The sequence below is a fragment of the Bipolaris oryzae genome, assembly GCF_000523455.1.
Source record: "Bipolaris oryzae ATCC 44560 unplaced genomic scaffold scaffold_40, whole genome shotgun sequence".
Classification (NCBI taxonomy): domain Eukaryota; kingdom Fungi; phylum Ascomycota; class Dothideomycetes; order Pleosporales; family Pleosporaceae; genus Bipolaris; species Bipolaris oryzae.
The window spans coordinates 115,282-130,205 of NW_006911316.1; the positions used below are offsets into that span (position 1 = coordinate 115,282).

The 14,924-nt window shown below is 50.2% G+C and overlaps 4 protein-coding genes across 4 annotated transcripts; 2 read left to right on the plus strand and 2 right to left on the minus strand.

Annotated features, from left to right (window-relative positions):
* Window positions 1-309: 309 nt before the first annotated feature.
* On the plus strand, window positions 310-7,758 carry COCMIDRAFT_25056 (uncharacterized protein; the record flags this gene model as incomplete). The annotated part of the gene is made up of 2 exons (XM_007688280.1): window positions 310-337; window positions 500-7,758. 2 exons carry the CDS (start codon window positions 310-312, stop codon window positions 7,756-7,758), a joined length of 7,287 nt encoding a protein of 2,428 aa, XP_007686470.1.
* Window positions 7,759-9,122: 1,364 nt separating this feature from the next.
* COCMIDRAFT_45442 (uncharacterized protein) lies at window positions 9,123-10,070 on the minus strand (the record flags this gene model as incomplete). Its single annotated transcript, XM_007688297.1, has 2 exons — window positions 9,123-9,639; window positions 9,706-10,070. Coding segments are annotated over 2 exons (882 nt in total), but the record flags the coding sequence as incomplete, so codon positions are not given.
* Window positions 10,071-10,743: 673 nt separating this feature from the next.
* Window positions 10,744-12,782, plus strand: COCMIDRAFT_91347 (uncharacterized protein; the record flags this gene model as incomplete). The annotated part of the gene is made up of 4 exons (XM_007688319.1): window positions 10,744-10,821; window positions 10,877-10,888; window positions 10,970-11,965; window positions 12,021-12,782. 4 exons carry the CDS (start codon window positions 10,744-10,746, stop codon window positions 12,780-12,782), a joined length of 1,848 nt encoding a protein of 615 aa, XP_007686509.1.
* A 211-nt stretch (window positions 12,783-12,993) lies between these two features.
* On the minus strand, window positions 12,994-14,544 carry COCMIDRAFT_91325 (uncharacterized protein; the record flags this gene model as incomplete). Its single annotated transcript, XM_007688320.1, has 1 exon — window positions 12,994-14,544. The coding sequence occupies one exon, from the start codon at window positions 14,542-14,544 to the stop codon at window positions 12,994-12,996; it is 1,551 nt and encodes a 516-aa protein (XP_007686510.1).
* Window positions 14,545-14,924: the final 380 nt, after the last annotated feature.

Below are 14,924 nucleotides of genomic sequence, written 5' to 3' on the forward strand. Positions count from 1 at the left end.
ACGTTCTCGAAATGTCTTTGCATAAGAGCTATACGAACAAGTCGCATCACTAGTGGGCTCAGGTGCATGCTGCAATGAACTGGAAAAGCCACCGGCGGCCCCGGACAAAGCGGCCTTGATGCGGGGTCTGATGAAGATGGTACCGATGTTTGCTGGCACACCGTTGGGAAAGACTGGGCAGCTGTGGCTGAGAATGTGTAAAGAGAACTGCAAAACCCTCTAGTCCCACCAGATTAGTCCTTCTACTGTGAAATTAGGCCTTGTCGTCATCATTCCAAGCATTCATCTCTTACTCAACACCTGTCGACGATGCCGGCCATGGTCCACAGGCAAGCCCGTACGGCAGGAAGTGCCACAGCCCAGCCTCAGTCTCAAGCGGCTTTTGCAGCTGCTCGAGACACAGGCACGAACGCGCTTAGAAAGTTCACCCAGGGCCTCGCTCAAAAACATCATTCACTTTCCTGAAAGGGCAATTTCATCTCACGCCCTCAGGTCGCAGCCAAAAACAGCAAGCTTGCCGATGGGGTCCCGGGATTTCAGACATCTTTCGACGCGTCCGGCAAAGGTGGTGGTGCTTTCCGTTCTATCAGCGAGAATTTTGCCGTCAATCCTGCCAATGGTACTCTCTCATTAGCATTGCCGATTTTGAGTTCACCTACTAGAGGGGGATTTGGGCCGAATCTCAGTCTGTCATATAGTTCTGGGTCGGGAAATGGGCCGCTCGGCTTTGGATGGGGCATCGATCTTGCTTCTATTTCATGCAAGACAAGTGGCGGGATCCCAAAGTACACTGATGGTGACGTGTTTGTGCTTTCCGGTCAAGACATTGTGCCTGTACTTGACGAGCTAGGGAAGATACAAGTGCGAACCGATGGCAATTATGTCGTTACCAGATTCCGACTGCGGATCGACAGCCAATCGCTTCGTGTCGAAAAATGGTACTCATCAGTCTCTGGCGTCGTCCATTGGAGAACAATTTCTGCCGACAATGTAACGTCCATTTTTGGTGATAGCAGCAACTCGTGTATTGCCGATTCCTCAGCAAGCCCACCAAAGATCTTCAGCTGGCTTTTGAGTCGTACTTATGATGCTCGAGGAAATGCAGTCGAACTCAGCTACAAGGCCGAAAATGACTATGGCCTAAGGGATGAGAGTGGTTTCCTGCCAATCTGGGAGCAGTATCGTTCTGAGGCATCAAGATCTCGGCATCGTTATCTAAAACGTGTGAAGTACGGAAATCGAATCTCAAATCGAGATCTGACATCTTGGGAACCAACAACGTGGCCCTCTGACTGGATGTTTGAGATTGTATTCGACTACGGAGACCACGACATGGATGTGCCAGCAACTAAAGATCTGGACAAGTGGTCACTACGCCAAGACCCTTTCTCTGATTGTCATGCAGGCTTCGAAGTACGGCAGTATAGATTGTTACGTCGAATCTTAATGTTCCATCACTTCCCTGGCCCATTCAATCTCTCTGAAAACCTTGTATCCGCTCAAATACTCCACTACGACGAATCGTCTCAACGGACGCTCTTGGTCGGCATGAATAAAATTGGTTATGCGTTGACTGATGGGTCCAGAGCGGCAGGAATTCCCCAATACAAGACTGAAGAGTTACCCACGTGGAAGTTTGGATATACTGCGGGACCAAACGTCGAAGAGCTTCAGTCTTTACGAACAGATACTGTCACACTTGTAAATCCACCGGGCGACTCGAAAGTCAGTGAGTGGCTGGATCTTGAGAGCGCGGGCATTCCCGGTCTACTGAACACGCTTCCTGATGGTACAATGATATATCAACCGCGTACATACAATGGATTCAGCCCGCCTAGAACGCTCGGTCAACAACCAAGCTTAGGTCGAACGGGAAAGACGACATTTCAAGATCTTGATGGAAGCGGAAATCTTGACCTGGTATATATGCAAGACTCGCAGGTTGTAAAAGGCTTCTACGAGCGTGATGATAGCGATTCCTGGAGCACATTCTCTGACTTTCCAGACACGCCCACTGGAGAGACCCAGCATGGCTCTTCTTATTCAATCGATTTGACAGGCGATGGCATTGCAGATATGCTCGTGGAGTTGACAGGCTCACACGAGCTCACGTGGAAACAAAACCTAGGGAGGAAGGGCTACACATCGTCATTACCGACATCAAGCTCAGATCAACTACTGAAACCTAGGGTTGCATTGTCTTTGGAAGCGCGGACATATGTTGCAGACCTCACAGGCGATGGCCTGTCAGACCTGGTTGAAATCAGCAATGGAAAAATCATATACTGGCAGAATCAAGGCCATGGCACTTTTGGCGGGGCTGTTGTCATGGGGAACTCTCCAAATTTCTCGCAATACGGAGAGTTTGACCACGATCGCTTGAGATTGATTGACGTGGATGGAACGGGGACCACTGACCTTCTCTACATCCTCCCCATAGGAGGGGCAGTGCTATTTTTCAACCTCGCGGGCAATTCTTGGGGTAATGCAATTCGCATTCCAAAGCTACCTAATATCACGGACCTGGATTCCATATTTGTGCTTGACATTGAGGGTCGTGGCACTGCGAGCCTTTGCTGGCCCGATACATATGCATCCTCGAGTCTAAACGAGATTAGATACATCAATCTGATGGGGAAGATCAAGCCTTTCCTTTTAGAGTCGTACAGTAATGGCTTAGGTCATTCAACGTCTGTCACTTATCGACCATCTACTGAATTTTATCTCGACGATATCGCTGCAGGACGACCATGGACCACGAAGTTACCTTTCCCCGTGCACGTGATATCTACAACGGAAACGAAGGATGAAATCTCGGGAAACTCACGACTTTGCAAATACATCTACCACAATGGCTGCTATGATAACTATGATAGTCAGTTCGCTGGATTTGAGATGGTCGAGCAGATCGAACGCCAAATACTCAATGTAGGAAACGGAGAGACTTACGAAACCCCAGCCAGTCTTGTAAAGTCATGGTTCAATGTTGGGTTGAGCATCAGTGTTGACGACAGTTTGTTCTACGATTCTTCATTAATGACTTCCAAATGCTTCAAGATCGAGGACCTAGACACTTGCAATCCGTTTGTTGGATTGAGAGGATCGAAAATCCGTGTCGAAACCTTCGATCTCAGTCAAAGCGAAGAAAGTGGTATTCCATTGGCCGTGGAGGAATTCTCTTATGACATCCGCCAAATCCAGAAAAAGGGGCGCAATGCGTATCCTGTCTTCCAAGTCTCACCGCGGGCTTCGATGATGAGTCAATTGGAGGGAAGCAAAGAGGACGTCAAACGGTCACATGATATTGTGCTGCAGACTAATGTATATGGAAGTGTACAAAAGACACTTTCTATTGTGTATCCACGCGAACAGGAATTCGTCAAGAAAATCAAATATGACGACGTCTCCATGAACCAGTCCCTGGGCAATGTATCTCACACCCAGTTCTGGTTCACAAATGAAGTCATGGAAGATCAATACTTTCGTAACCCAGTGCCCTGGCGTAGTCAAACTCACAACCTTATTGGAATTTCTCTTGATAAGATACTAGACGTTGAAGAAGCTCGCAAGATGGATGTGTCGACATATCCAGAGAGTAAGAGCACGGGGCCTTGGAAAATTCTAGAGAACGAGGAACGCGCACTTTATTTGCGCGGTGATTTCAGCGATACCTTGCCTCCAGGAGAAATCGAGAGATATTCAATCTTGGACCAATCATTCGCCTTGGCATACACTGAGAAGGCGGTGCAAAAGATCGAAGAAGGTCTGCAAAAGTGCAATACTAGACTAAAACCACTACCTATTCTTCATGATGGCAGCTACCAACCTGCCGCCACGGAGACCGTATCAGTAGCAGACTATCTTGAGTCGCAGGGGTATGTGAAGATGGCTTATGAGACTGGTATATCTTATTGGGCTCCCTCGTCGAAGTCTCTTTTCAGCCTTTCAGCAACAGGTTTGGAGCATTTGCATGAAGCTCGAAAATCATTCTTCGTCCCGACGATCCACGAAGATGCACGCAAAAATCGCTCTCGTGTCAAAATGGACACCGAGTACCTCTTAGTCGAGGCTGTGACGGATGCATGCGGCAATACCACAAGTTTCGAAAACGATTATGAGCATCTCTGCCCGTTCAAGCTTACAGACATAAACGAAAATCGTCATCAAGTTGTGCTCGACACTTTGGGCAGAGTGGTCGCAACCGCCAATCTGGGCAAGAAAGGCCAATCGGCAGGTGTGGACCGGCTTGATAGGTTACCAATGGAGATAAGTGAAGCCGATATAAAGAACATCATAGTCACTCTGCAAGATGCAACGGTGAAGCGGTTGCTTGGCGATGCAGGTTCTCGAATCATTCACCTTCCCAACCACTTAACATCTTGGAATTGGGGTGGAGCTGCTGCAGGAGAGACTCAGCCGGCATGCTCTATTGAGATAACTCGCGATCGATCATACCAGGATGAAGGCGAAATGACTGTCCGTATCAAGGTTGTCTATTTGAATGGCCTCGGCCAGGTGTGCCAGCAATTCGCGCTGGACGATCCTTCCAATCCCACACAAGCATGGGTTAAGGCTGGAAGCAAGATGACTGATATGCATGGCAAGGAATTTCGCGCATACGACCCAACATTCGCAGCCTCTCCTATCTTCATTCCGCCATCATTAATCATCGGAAACGCGCAAACCACGTTCCGTGATGCAGTTGGGCGTGAAATCAGTGTGCTGATGCCTGATCATCTATGGTCAAAACGCAAGATTGATGCGTGGTCTGCCACTGAATACGCCGCAGGAGATATGCTAAGTAAAAACCCACTAGAGGACGAAGCTCTTGGTCCTTTCTTCTCAAAGCTCGAATCATCCTGGTTCACTCCGAGCTGGCTGGACGCACAACGCTGGGGGACACCGGAACAGCAAGAGGCCGCGGCCAAGTCTCAAGCATACGGCGATGGCCCTACCACTACATACTCTGGCAGCTGTGGTTTACCATTGAGGCAAGTAAGAGATTGCGGCGAGACATTGGTCTCACGAGCGTTCTCACACGACGTTGCTGGCAACAAAATTTGTGAGTTTGACAGCACGATTCGTCTGGTTGAAAGAAATAGGTATGATTTGTTGAAGCGACCATATTTGAAAAGTGGCATTGATAGTAGAGAGTCTTGGGCCTTGTACGACGTTGATGGCGTGACCCTGGTGTCATGGAATAGTCGAGGAATTTGCTTCCACTACACATACGATGCGCTGCGGCGCCAGACTGAGAAATGGCAATACTCGAGCGCTGAATCACCAAAGCTGCTTGTCAAAAGCGAATACGGAGATGAACTTGAGGAAGCCTCAACATGGAATCTCCACGGACAACTATGGAGAGTCTTTGACCAGTCCGGAGTTCACGAAACACATGAAATCAATCATCGAGGCCAAATCTGCGAAGTATCGTTTCAGCCAGCACAGAACTACAAAACAACACTTGACTGGAAAACCGAAAATGCCCTGGAGGAAACAGCCCTCGTGCATAAAGTGAAGTATGACTACTTTGGTCATAATGTGCAAGAAACAAATCCACTCGGCACTGGACAAAGCACTCAGCGCAAGTTCTCTCGCCTGGGCCATTTGAAGTACGTGGGATTCCGCAGATCTCCGGGCTCCAAATGGAATGGATACCTCATAGACAGTAAATACGCTGCGGATGGTCTTCCACTTCTGTTTGAGTACGGTAATGGAACGCGGACAGAGACACTCTATGATCCGGTTACGCGCCTACCTAGCTCTGAGAGGACAGTCTTGCACCGTGGAAATCGGAAGTCTGTGATAGAGAACTTCAAATACTTTTATGATTGTTACGACCGACAAGTCCTTGTCCGAGATGAGTCTGAACAGATCAAATTTTTCAGGGGTGATGCAATCAAAGCCGAGTGGAAGTACACGTACGATATGCAGGGCCAAATCATATCCGCCTCAGGTAGAGGCCAATTACCAGCGCAAAGTGGCGGAGACGTCCAACTCAGCCAACACGCGGCAATGCAAGGCGCATCTACGAATCGCAGTCAGATCGATGGCAATCAGATGTATCATTACCTGGAAAGTTACAAGTACGACCTGGCTGGGAATATCACCAGTATGACGCACGAGGCACCTATGGATAAGAAGGTGCAAGGCTGGACTCGCAAGTATTTTTACAATGAACCCGGCTTGCTAGGTACTGATCAAAAGTCCCTTGGGAACAGGCTCAGTAAAACTGTTGTCGGTTCTAGTGAGGAAGTTTATGGTTACGGGGTGAGGGAAGCTGACGGGGATGATCAAAATGCAGGAAAGGTGGGTTGCATGACCAGTCTACCGCAGTTTTCGAGAATCAGCTGGAACAGTGAAAATATGATGGCATCCTCTTCAACACAACATGTCAACAGTGGAGTTCCAGAGGCGACGTACTACGTGTACGATTATACTGGCACCAGAGTACGCAAGGTCACTGAAAGCTCAGCCCGCGAGGGCCAAAACCCACGGAAGATCCGCGACACAAAATTTATCCATGGTGGAGAGATTCGAGACCAAATCAGCACAAACAACGGTGTCACCCGCCGCTATGTCACAAACGTGTCCGGCGACGACTTGATTGCCTTGGTGGAGACGACGGGCGAGAACGCCGATGGAGACGATTTGCTTATTCGTTACCAAATTGGACACAGCACGGAGCTGGATGATCAAGGACAGTTGATTTCATATGAGGAGTACACGCCTTTCGGAGTGCCCATGTACTCATCAACTATGGGCGAGATCGAAGCACCGCGTGCATATAGATTTGCCAAATACATGTACGACCAAGAGTCTGGGTTGTACCAGTGCGGCGCCCGCAAATACTGTCCATGGCTTGGCCGCTGGCTATCTCCAGATCCTCTCGGAACAGTAGATGGACCCAACACATATGCTTATTGCGCCAACGATCCAGTGAACATGATCGATCCCGGCGGCAAGTGTAGTGGCTTTATAACAAAGATCAAGAACAAGATGTTCGGAGAAGACAAGCCCGTTAAGATCAAACCAGAGCGCCGGGACGCAGTTACTAAAATAGATTGGGAATCACCCAAAGCGATAATCGAACTTAATAAGGAGATCAACGCCATCCAGAAGAGGGCCAAAGGACCCATCCAGGGCTACGTTGAAAACAACGGTGGCGTCAAACGCCTCGTCCTTCGTACAGTGGCAAAGGGAGGCATGGAAGCAGTCAACTACCTCCCCTTCGTCGGTCCCGTCATTCAATTCGCCATCAAGCATGGCCTGGCCCATGAAGAAAGGAATTTCCAACAACAGAGACGTGACAGGGAGGATGAAGCACTCATTCAGCAAGGCATCGAAATCGGACGCCAGCAGGAAAGCGACAGGTGGGTAGCGGGCCTACAGCACATAGAGAGCACTGTCACAGACGCAAATCTCAGGCATGCCCTTGGTAATACAATCATGTACGGCCCCAACACTCAACCGCCGCCGCGTCTGAACGAAAATATGAATTACGGGCCTGACGAGTCGTCGAATCAGTCAGTGCGCCGTGACTCGGTCGTTGAGCCAGTTGAACCGGAGGCCGAGGACAGCATGGTTGTGGAGAACTTGGATGTGCCCAGTCAAGCGCGTCATGTAAATGTTGCGTCGGAGGATGATGGGCACGTCTTCAATCTCAGCGCTGCGGCAAGACGGGAGCCGTTGAGCTCGAGGGCGCAAAGTCTGTTTGGGTCGAGGCGGAATCCGGGGAACAATGTTATGATGAACTAGTGAGCATTTTGGCTTTGAAAGTGAGGGGGGACTCTCCTTCTCTGCATTTTCATTACTGGGGTTTTCTTTGGTTGTCATTCATTTCGATTTGGAAGTGTGGATTTGGAAACTCGGATGAGTTGAAGTATTGTTGGTCGAGGTTTCGAGGGAATTGGTTCATTTGGTATCTTAAACGAAAACCTTCACTTAATAAATAAGATTCGATGTTATATTCGGGTACCTGGCTTTATGATTACTATACTATTTTGTCAAGTTCCGAGCATGCGTTCACCAGCCAGCTTATTAATAGCTGTCCTAGTTGCCGATCTAGTCCTTGTCCAGACGGCTTGCTTGTCGCCATGCGAATGCGAATCCATGCCACGGGTGCTTGAATGGTCCATTGGAGTCTCAATTGGCACATCTTCTAGAAACCACTACCGGAAAGACATATCTGCCAGTGCAGCAACGCGCATTTGGAATAAGCGGAGCCAAAGGACATACAGGGAGCAATTCTGTATTTCAAGATACGAGATGGAATACCTATAGTTACTCTAGAGCTCAACGACTTAACTAATACTCTATTGTTAACGCCTTGTCTGAACAGAATGAATCTTGAGCTTCCAGAATGGTCGACTGTATATTGTAGTGTCCACGACTCTTGTAGATTCCATAAAGATATGATACATCACATCTGAGCCGGGAACATGCACATTCATAGAGGAGGAGTTGGGGAGGAAATAGTCCAAGATTGATTTAGCCCTGAGGCCATCATATTGCCACGATTTGAAAAGTCGTAGAACCTCTGTCACAGCGTTGGTGTGCTCTGCAACGTTTACAAGGTAGTAGCCCATGGTATGTTCTGCATCGGGTGTCCAACCTATGATGAAGAGCATGCAATCGATGGTGGTATCGGACAGTCGAGTTTCAATTCCATTATTTCCCATCACAGTGCGATCGAAGAAATAGATGGAAAAACGTAAAGCGACCCACCCCCTCGACCGCTCAGAAGTTTCAAAGAAGGTCTGATTGCAATGGTTGAATATGCCCCAATAGTCATAGATGCCAACAGGAGCTGGGAAATCCAATGTGAGAACCTGAGTGTGAAGACTGGCCAGGGACTTTTCAGTGATATACTGGTTAGACACGTTATCCACAATAAGAGCATGCGGGACTCTGATTGCGAGATAGATGAATCGAGGAGCGAGTGTAGAGCTGTCCCTGTCATATTCGAGAAGATTGCAAGGGTCGTTTCGGAGGAACATCTCATCTCCGATTTTTTCAAGGCGTATACCAAGCTCGGTATCTGAGGCAGACTTGCAGTGCAAAGGCATGACGTATGAATGCTTCATAAGGATTGAGTCCTTGATGACGCACAGCGGAGTATATAATCTTATACCCCGATTGGTGACTGAAGACTCTCCTATGTAGTCGACACCCAATGATCCATATATCGACCCAGCCATGGAGAATTGAGCAGGGCTATCTGCCAGGACGCCACAGGATAATTCCGAGCTATGATCTCTGATGCCTTGGTTTGTAGAGTCCGCCCACGCGAGCATGCTGAGATCAGAGGACGACTTGATGATCTCCTCTTGTAATCTGAGGAATGCACGCTCCTCCTCACCGTAAAGTAGTGGCATGTTGACGCCAAATAAGCCGAGTAATGAATACGCCGTATCTTCAATCCGCGTTGTATGTCGAGAAGAGGCCCATGACATCTTTTGGGCAACGCATATCGAATGGAGTGAACGTTGATGTAAGAGGATATCCCTTTCTATGCCCGAGATCTGGCACAGTACGGTAGATAGACTCTCCTTCGATCCCCTATATTGCCAATCGCAATCGTAGAAGTATACAGTGCGAGGCGCAATAAACTCCTGTAGTGTCCAACCACGAGTAAACCTGTGGACAAATGCTTTTACATTAGGCAGTTGTATGTAGATGTCAAGTCACGCGAAGTGGACTTACCAACGACAATGTGGCAGGTCTGCCTGAAGATCTGCATCAGCCTCGAGATCGGACAAGAAGGCATAGCAGACTTCGCTGCGCTGGTACCACAAGTACATGGAGTTGATGGCTTCAGTGAGCTCCGCGCTACTTCTCTTGTCTATGCAACACGTATCTACCCACGCATATCTGATGCCACTCGCTTCAGCTATCTCAAGTGTCTTCATAACCTTTGCAAAGCCTTTGAGGTGTCGGCAAGCATCATTAGTGTAGTCCTGGTAAGTAATTTCTTCGGTTTCCCATGTGTGGGATAGTATGGCATACGGGGGGATATCACGACCGATGAACTCCTCGAAGGTGTAGGTACTCGTGTTGATTAGTCGCATGTTGGAGGTACAGGAGCGTCGGTAAGAAGAAGATGGAGAGAGAGCAAAGGATAAGGCTGAGGATGGTGAGCTGAGAAATACCAGTACAGCCTAGCGGATGCTGGTCGCTTATGTATGATAGCGGGGTGCCATTAACCAAATGGATGATAGCATTGCTCTTGCACTGCCTCAATTGCAGCTGGGGTTTCAAGGCTTGCCATCAAGCTTGGAGATTGTACTTATGTGATCAAACGGCCATTGGCTCGAACACAGGTATATGCACTGTATATGCACATTGGACCTTGCTCTCTTTTTTCTTATTCCATGAGTCTGAGGTGTAGGTAAGAGCTGTACCAAGATGGGCCGTCTGGAGTTTAGTAAACAATGCCATCGCTGAAGGGCCGGTCCGATCATTGCACGTCGGAGGTGTTCCATTTTTAGGCTTGATGATAACTGAAAACTAGAATTTCTCGCTGTTGTTGTATATACATGTCTAGATGACTGCATGAGGTGCGAGCTCTCTCACCTCTAATCCCCCTGGTCGTCGCGCTAAAAAGGGCGTTAGCGCCAAACGACGTCATGGTGATTGCGCGGTGCTTTTGCTTTCGGACGCGGTTGATGCTTAAGACGCGCCCATTCTTCCCATCCCTCTCGTCATTTAGATACTGCAAAGTGATGCTTGTCGCGTAGCACTATGGCTTCGGCAAGCGACATCCTCACTCTCGTCAGCTCTCTGGCTCTCCGCCTTAGCATATGGATCTTCTTGCGATGGGTGAGCATAAGCTGTGGACACTGTAACTTTAGCAACATAACTGACTTGGCCGCAGATACCTACAACTGTCAGTACAATGCTCCGCCGGATGACTGGTTCATGAATCCACACTGTCGGAGTCCTGCTAACGCGACAGGATACCATGTAGATCGTACCCGCACTTGCAACCGCACTCACGCTTGTCTACATCCCATCCTTCTTCACGAGTTTCCAGGATACAGCCCAGTACAAGATTATATCCGATGAGCTCGACATCATCGTCAAGGAAACCGTGGGCGGCAAGAGCGATGACTCGAGCGACGACATCAAGCTCATCGACGGCGCAGACGAGGGTCCGTTGCAGGAGCTAGATGTCCAGGAAACAGTTCAGTATGAGGAGAGGGAGCCCAAGGTACTGCGCACTCTTCTCACTGGGCTCCCGAGCCCTTCGTCAGCGCTATGGAGCTGGATCACCTTTGGTATTAACATGGCCCTAATTGCTATGGCCTTGGACGTCGTTTATCGCGCGCCGTTGCTCCACCAGTGCCATGACGCGAGCTTTGCCCGTGTCGGATACGTGTCGGAGAATAGTGCGAAGATTCTGGTCAGAGAGCCTTTTGCCTTTGATGTGAAGGTTCTCTATCGATCTATCGACGAAACCAAACGCTCTTGGATGCACAAAACACACCGCGCGAGCCAGCCAGACTACTGGCTCACCAACGAGACTGACTTTACCACTGTCCTCAGCCTCGACCATTTACGCCCCGACCTGGCTTACGAGTACATTGTCGAGACGTCGCGTGGTAACATTACTGGGACCTTCACAACTGCACCACGGCCGGGTCACATTTCACTGCTCAAAGACAATAAATACACTTTCGTCCATTCGAGCTGCATCAAACCCCGCGTACCATACACGCCGTTCCAACATCCCCTCGAGTTCCCGGGCATGAAGCACCTTGCACGCTGGCTTCCCGAACTCAAACCTTATTTTATGCTTTTCCTCGGTGACTTTATCTACGTTGATGTCCCACACCGTACCGGCAGTGACGTCGAGACTTACAGGCGCGAGTACCGTCAAGTATATTCTTCGCCATCTTGGCCAGCAGTCAGTCGAAATCTCCCCTGGATCCATGTCATTGATGATCATGAGATTCAGAATGATGTCAGTCGCTACGCCATGAATGTTCTCGTATCTATCTTGCTGACCAAATATCCAGTGGAATAGCAACATGACGGGTGTAGCGGTTCCAGCTTACGATGCCTTTACACACTACAACGCTGCTCCCAATCCACCTCCCCATCGCCCGGGTGTCACTTACTTTTCCTTTACTCAAGGTCCTGCCGAGTTTTTCCTCCTTGATACTCGCCGATACCGCAGCCCTGCTAACAAAGACCCCTGGGACGCTTCCAAGACTATGCTGGGTGCCCAACAGCTATCTGATCTTCTTTCATGGGTCAAGAAGGAGCCGCCAGCCGGCGTACACTGGAAATTCATTGTCACTGGCACACCCTTTACTAAGAATTGGCAGTTTGGGTCCGAAGACACATGGGGCGGTCATTTGTCTGAACGCAGGATGATTCTGGAAGCTGCATGGGATATGTCATCTACACATGATATTGGTGTTGTGGTGCTAAGCGGTGATCGCCATGAGTTTGCTGCCACCTCGTTCCCACCGCCCAAGGACGGCAAATGGCCCATCAGCGCCACGGTACACGAGTTCAGCACTAGCCCACTGAGCATGTTCTACCTCCCCTTCCGCACGTACAAGGAGATTAACGACGAGGATGTGTGCTTGAAGTATCTTCCTGATGGCAACAGCAAGTTTGGTGCCGTTGAAATTACGACGCCCGAGCATGGCGAACAGAGCTTTGTCACGTATCGGTTGTTCATTGATGGCGATGAAGCCTGGACACACGTCATCAGTACGCCTCCAGGAAGAGCGGGCAGTCACAGGGCGAAGGATGCGGTATGGGGATAAGGAGTATCCATTGTCAGGAGTGCTTTCATTTTCTTTTCGTTAAATCATGTCAGGTCAATGGCTATTTTTTTCGGTATACGTATATGCTTGATAATCAAAGGTTCATATTCCAGAGTCCAGGGTAGTCTGTATATATATATCCCTTCAGTACAACAATGGGTATCTTCTTGATTACTAACGATATCCTCGTAATGCGTGGCACTGTTCAACATTATCCCCACTTCCTCCTGGCCTTTTCTTCATCCACCTTGGACCACTCTCTGGGCAAGACAGCAAAGACCAGATACGAAGTGTGCGTCTTAAGCTCTGGCTCTGTTCGGTGAACTAGTCTGCCCTCCTTGTACAATGGCCTCGTCTCAAAGTTCTTCTTAGTCTGTGCCAACCGATCGTGTTTGCTCGGGGGCACGCCCTCCAACTTCCTCTTGCCCTTGCGAGCACCGCTGTCCGCCTCCCCATCAACGTTCTCACCCCTCTTCTTCGCCTCGGCCTTGCGCATCACCTCCTCCTGCTTTTCGCGCTGCATGCTGTGGAAAACGGCAGCACGGCCCTCTACGTCGCGCAGACGCTGCACCGCTTCCTGCACGTTTGCAGGATGCGCATTCCCGCCTCTCACGCCTTCTTCCTGCAGCCCCACGCGCTCGCGACGCACGTCGAGGCGCTTTGCGTTGATCTCCACCATGTCGATTTCCTGCCAGCCGAGGGTGCGCAGGGCAGAGACGGTCTTGGTGACTTGCTCGATGCAGGGGCTGAAGGTGCAGATGCGGACTGCATTGCGGGGATTGAGGGGGGTGGCAAAGGGTTTGCGATTTGCGTCTGTGGGTTGCGCTGTGGGTGTGGTAGGGTCGTTCTCGCCAGAGGTGGGTGTGGATGTGTCGGTGGCTACCGAGTTCAGGGCAGCGGTGGAGGGAGGGGAGCGCGTAAGGTGTTTGAGTGCGTGCCACGGAGCGGGGAGATCGAGGAAGATGCAGTCGGCGTCTGGGCCTGGCGAGTTGTCCAGACCGAAGCCGTCGTTGTAGACGTCACGGTGGGTCACTGTGACGAGGGGTTCGAGGCCGTGGTCTTTGATTTCGGCTCGAAGTTGGTTTGCGCGTGGTTCGTGGTACTCGAAACTGTAGACGCCGCCAGTTCGCGTCTTGCGCTTCCGCTTCTTGGACATGCCTACTGCGTTTTCTTCTTCGCCGTGGGGCTCGTCGAGGGCGTTGCGGGCGCCCGGGTACCCATTGTAGACTGCGCGTATAGCAGCGTGTGTGAAGCTTCCGCTCCCTGCGCCCGCCTCGATGATGTGATCGCCTGGCCTTGCGCGCAGCCTCTGCAGAATATAGCTGTAGTCGGGCGTGTATACAACCTGGGTGCGATGTGGAAGAGACAAGGTCCACATCTCTGGCGTGGGCGGTATCAGATGCGCAAATCCACTGCTCGCCGTCGCCGCCTTGACAATATCCTTCTTGCCCACTTCTGGCTCGGCAGCCACTGTGCCCTCGCTCTCATCTTTGCCGTCTCTCTTCCTCTTCTTAGACTTGCCGCGCGATCCAGTATCGACGACGGATGCGAGAATCTGCGTGCCCCATGGTTGGCCAACAAGCGTGCTGTGGGGAAAAGAACCAAAGCGTGTATTCTCTACTTTTCCCTCGGCGTAGTCAGAGTCGGCGTTGGGCTTGAGGAGGGCTGGGATGAGGTGATCACGGCGCAATTGCAGGATACCAAGATTGTCCGCTGTCGCATACGCTCCCGGGTCGAGAAAGGGCGAGGGAACAGGCGCCATTGTGTCTTTTGCAGGCAATACGGGCAGCGACGACGCGGGGAACAGGCTGCAAAGATGGCGAGGTGAATGTACAAGAAGATGCAAAACTCGCAAGGGAAGCGTCGCATATGCACAGAGATATTCGGCGGGGAGCTTTGGGCACTGTGATTGGCTAGGAGCGCCAAGATTTTGCTGACAGGGATTATGGAGGGTTCGGCCAGAGACCACCCACACAGCGTGACACTCCCCTACTACAGATTGATTGACTCACCCGTAAGCAGCAAGCCAATCAATCTACTTACACCTGGCCTCATTGTTTTTTTACTTATTTACTCACTTGGACTACTGCACTGTCACTCCTTGTCACCACAGTGCCTCGTCACATTGATGGTACTGGCGTT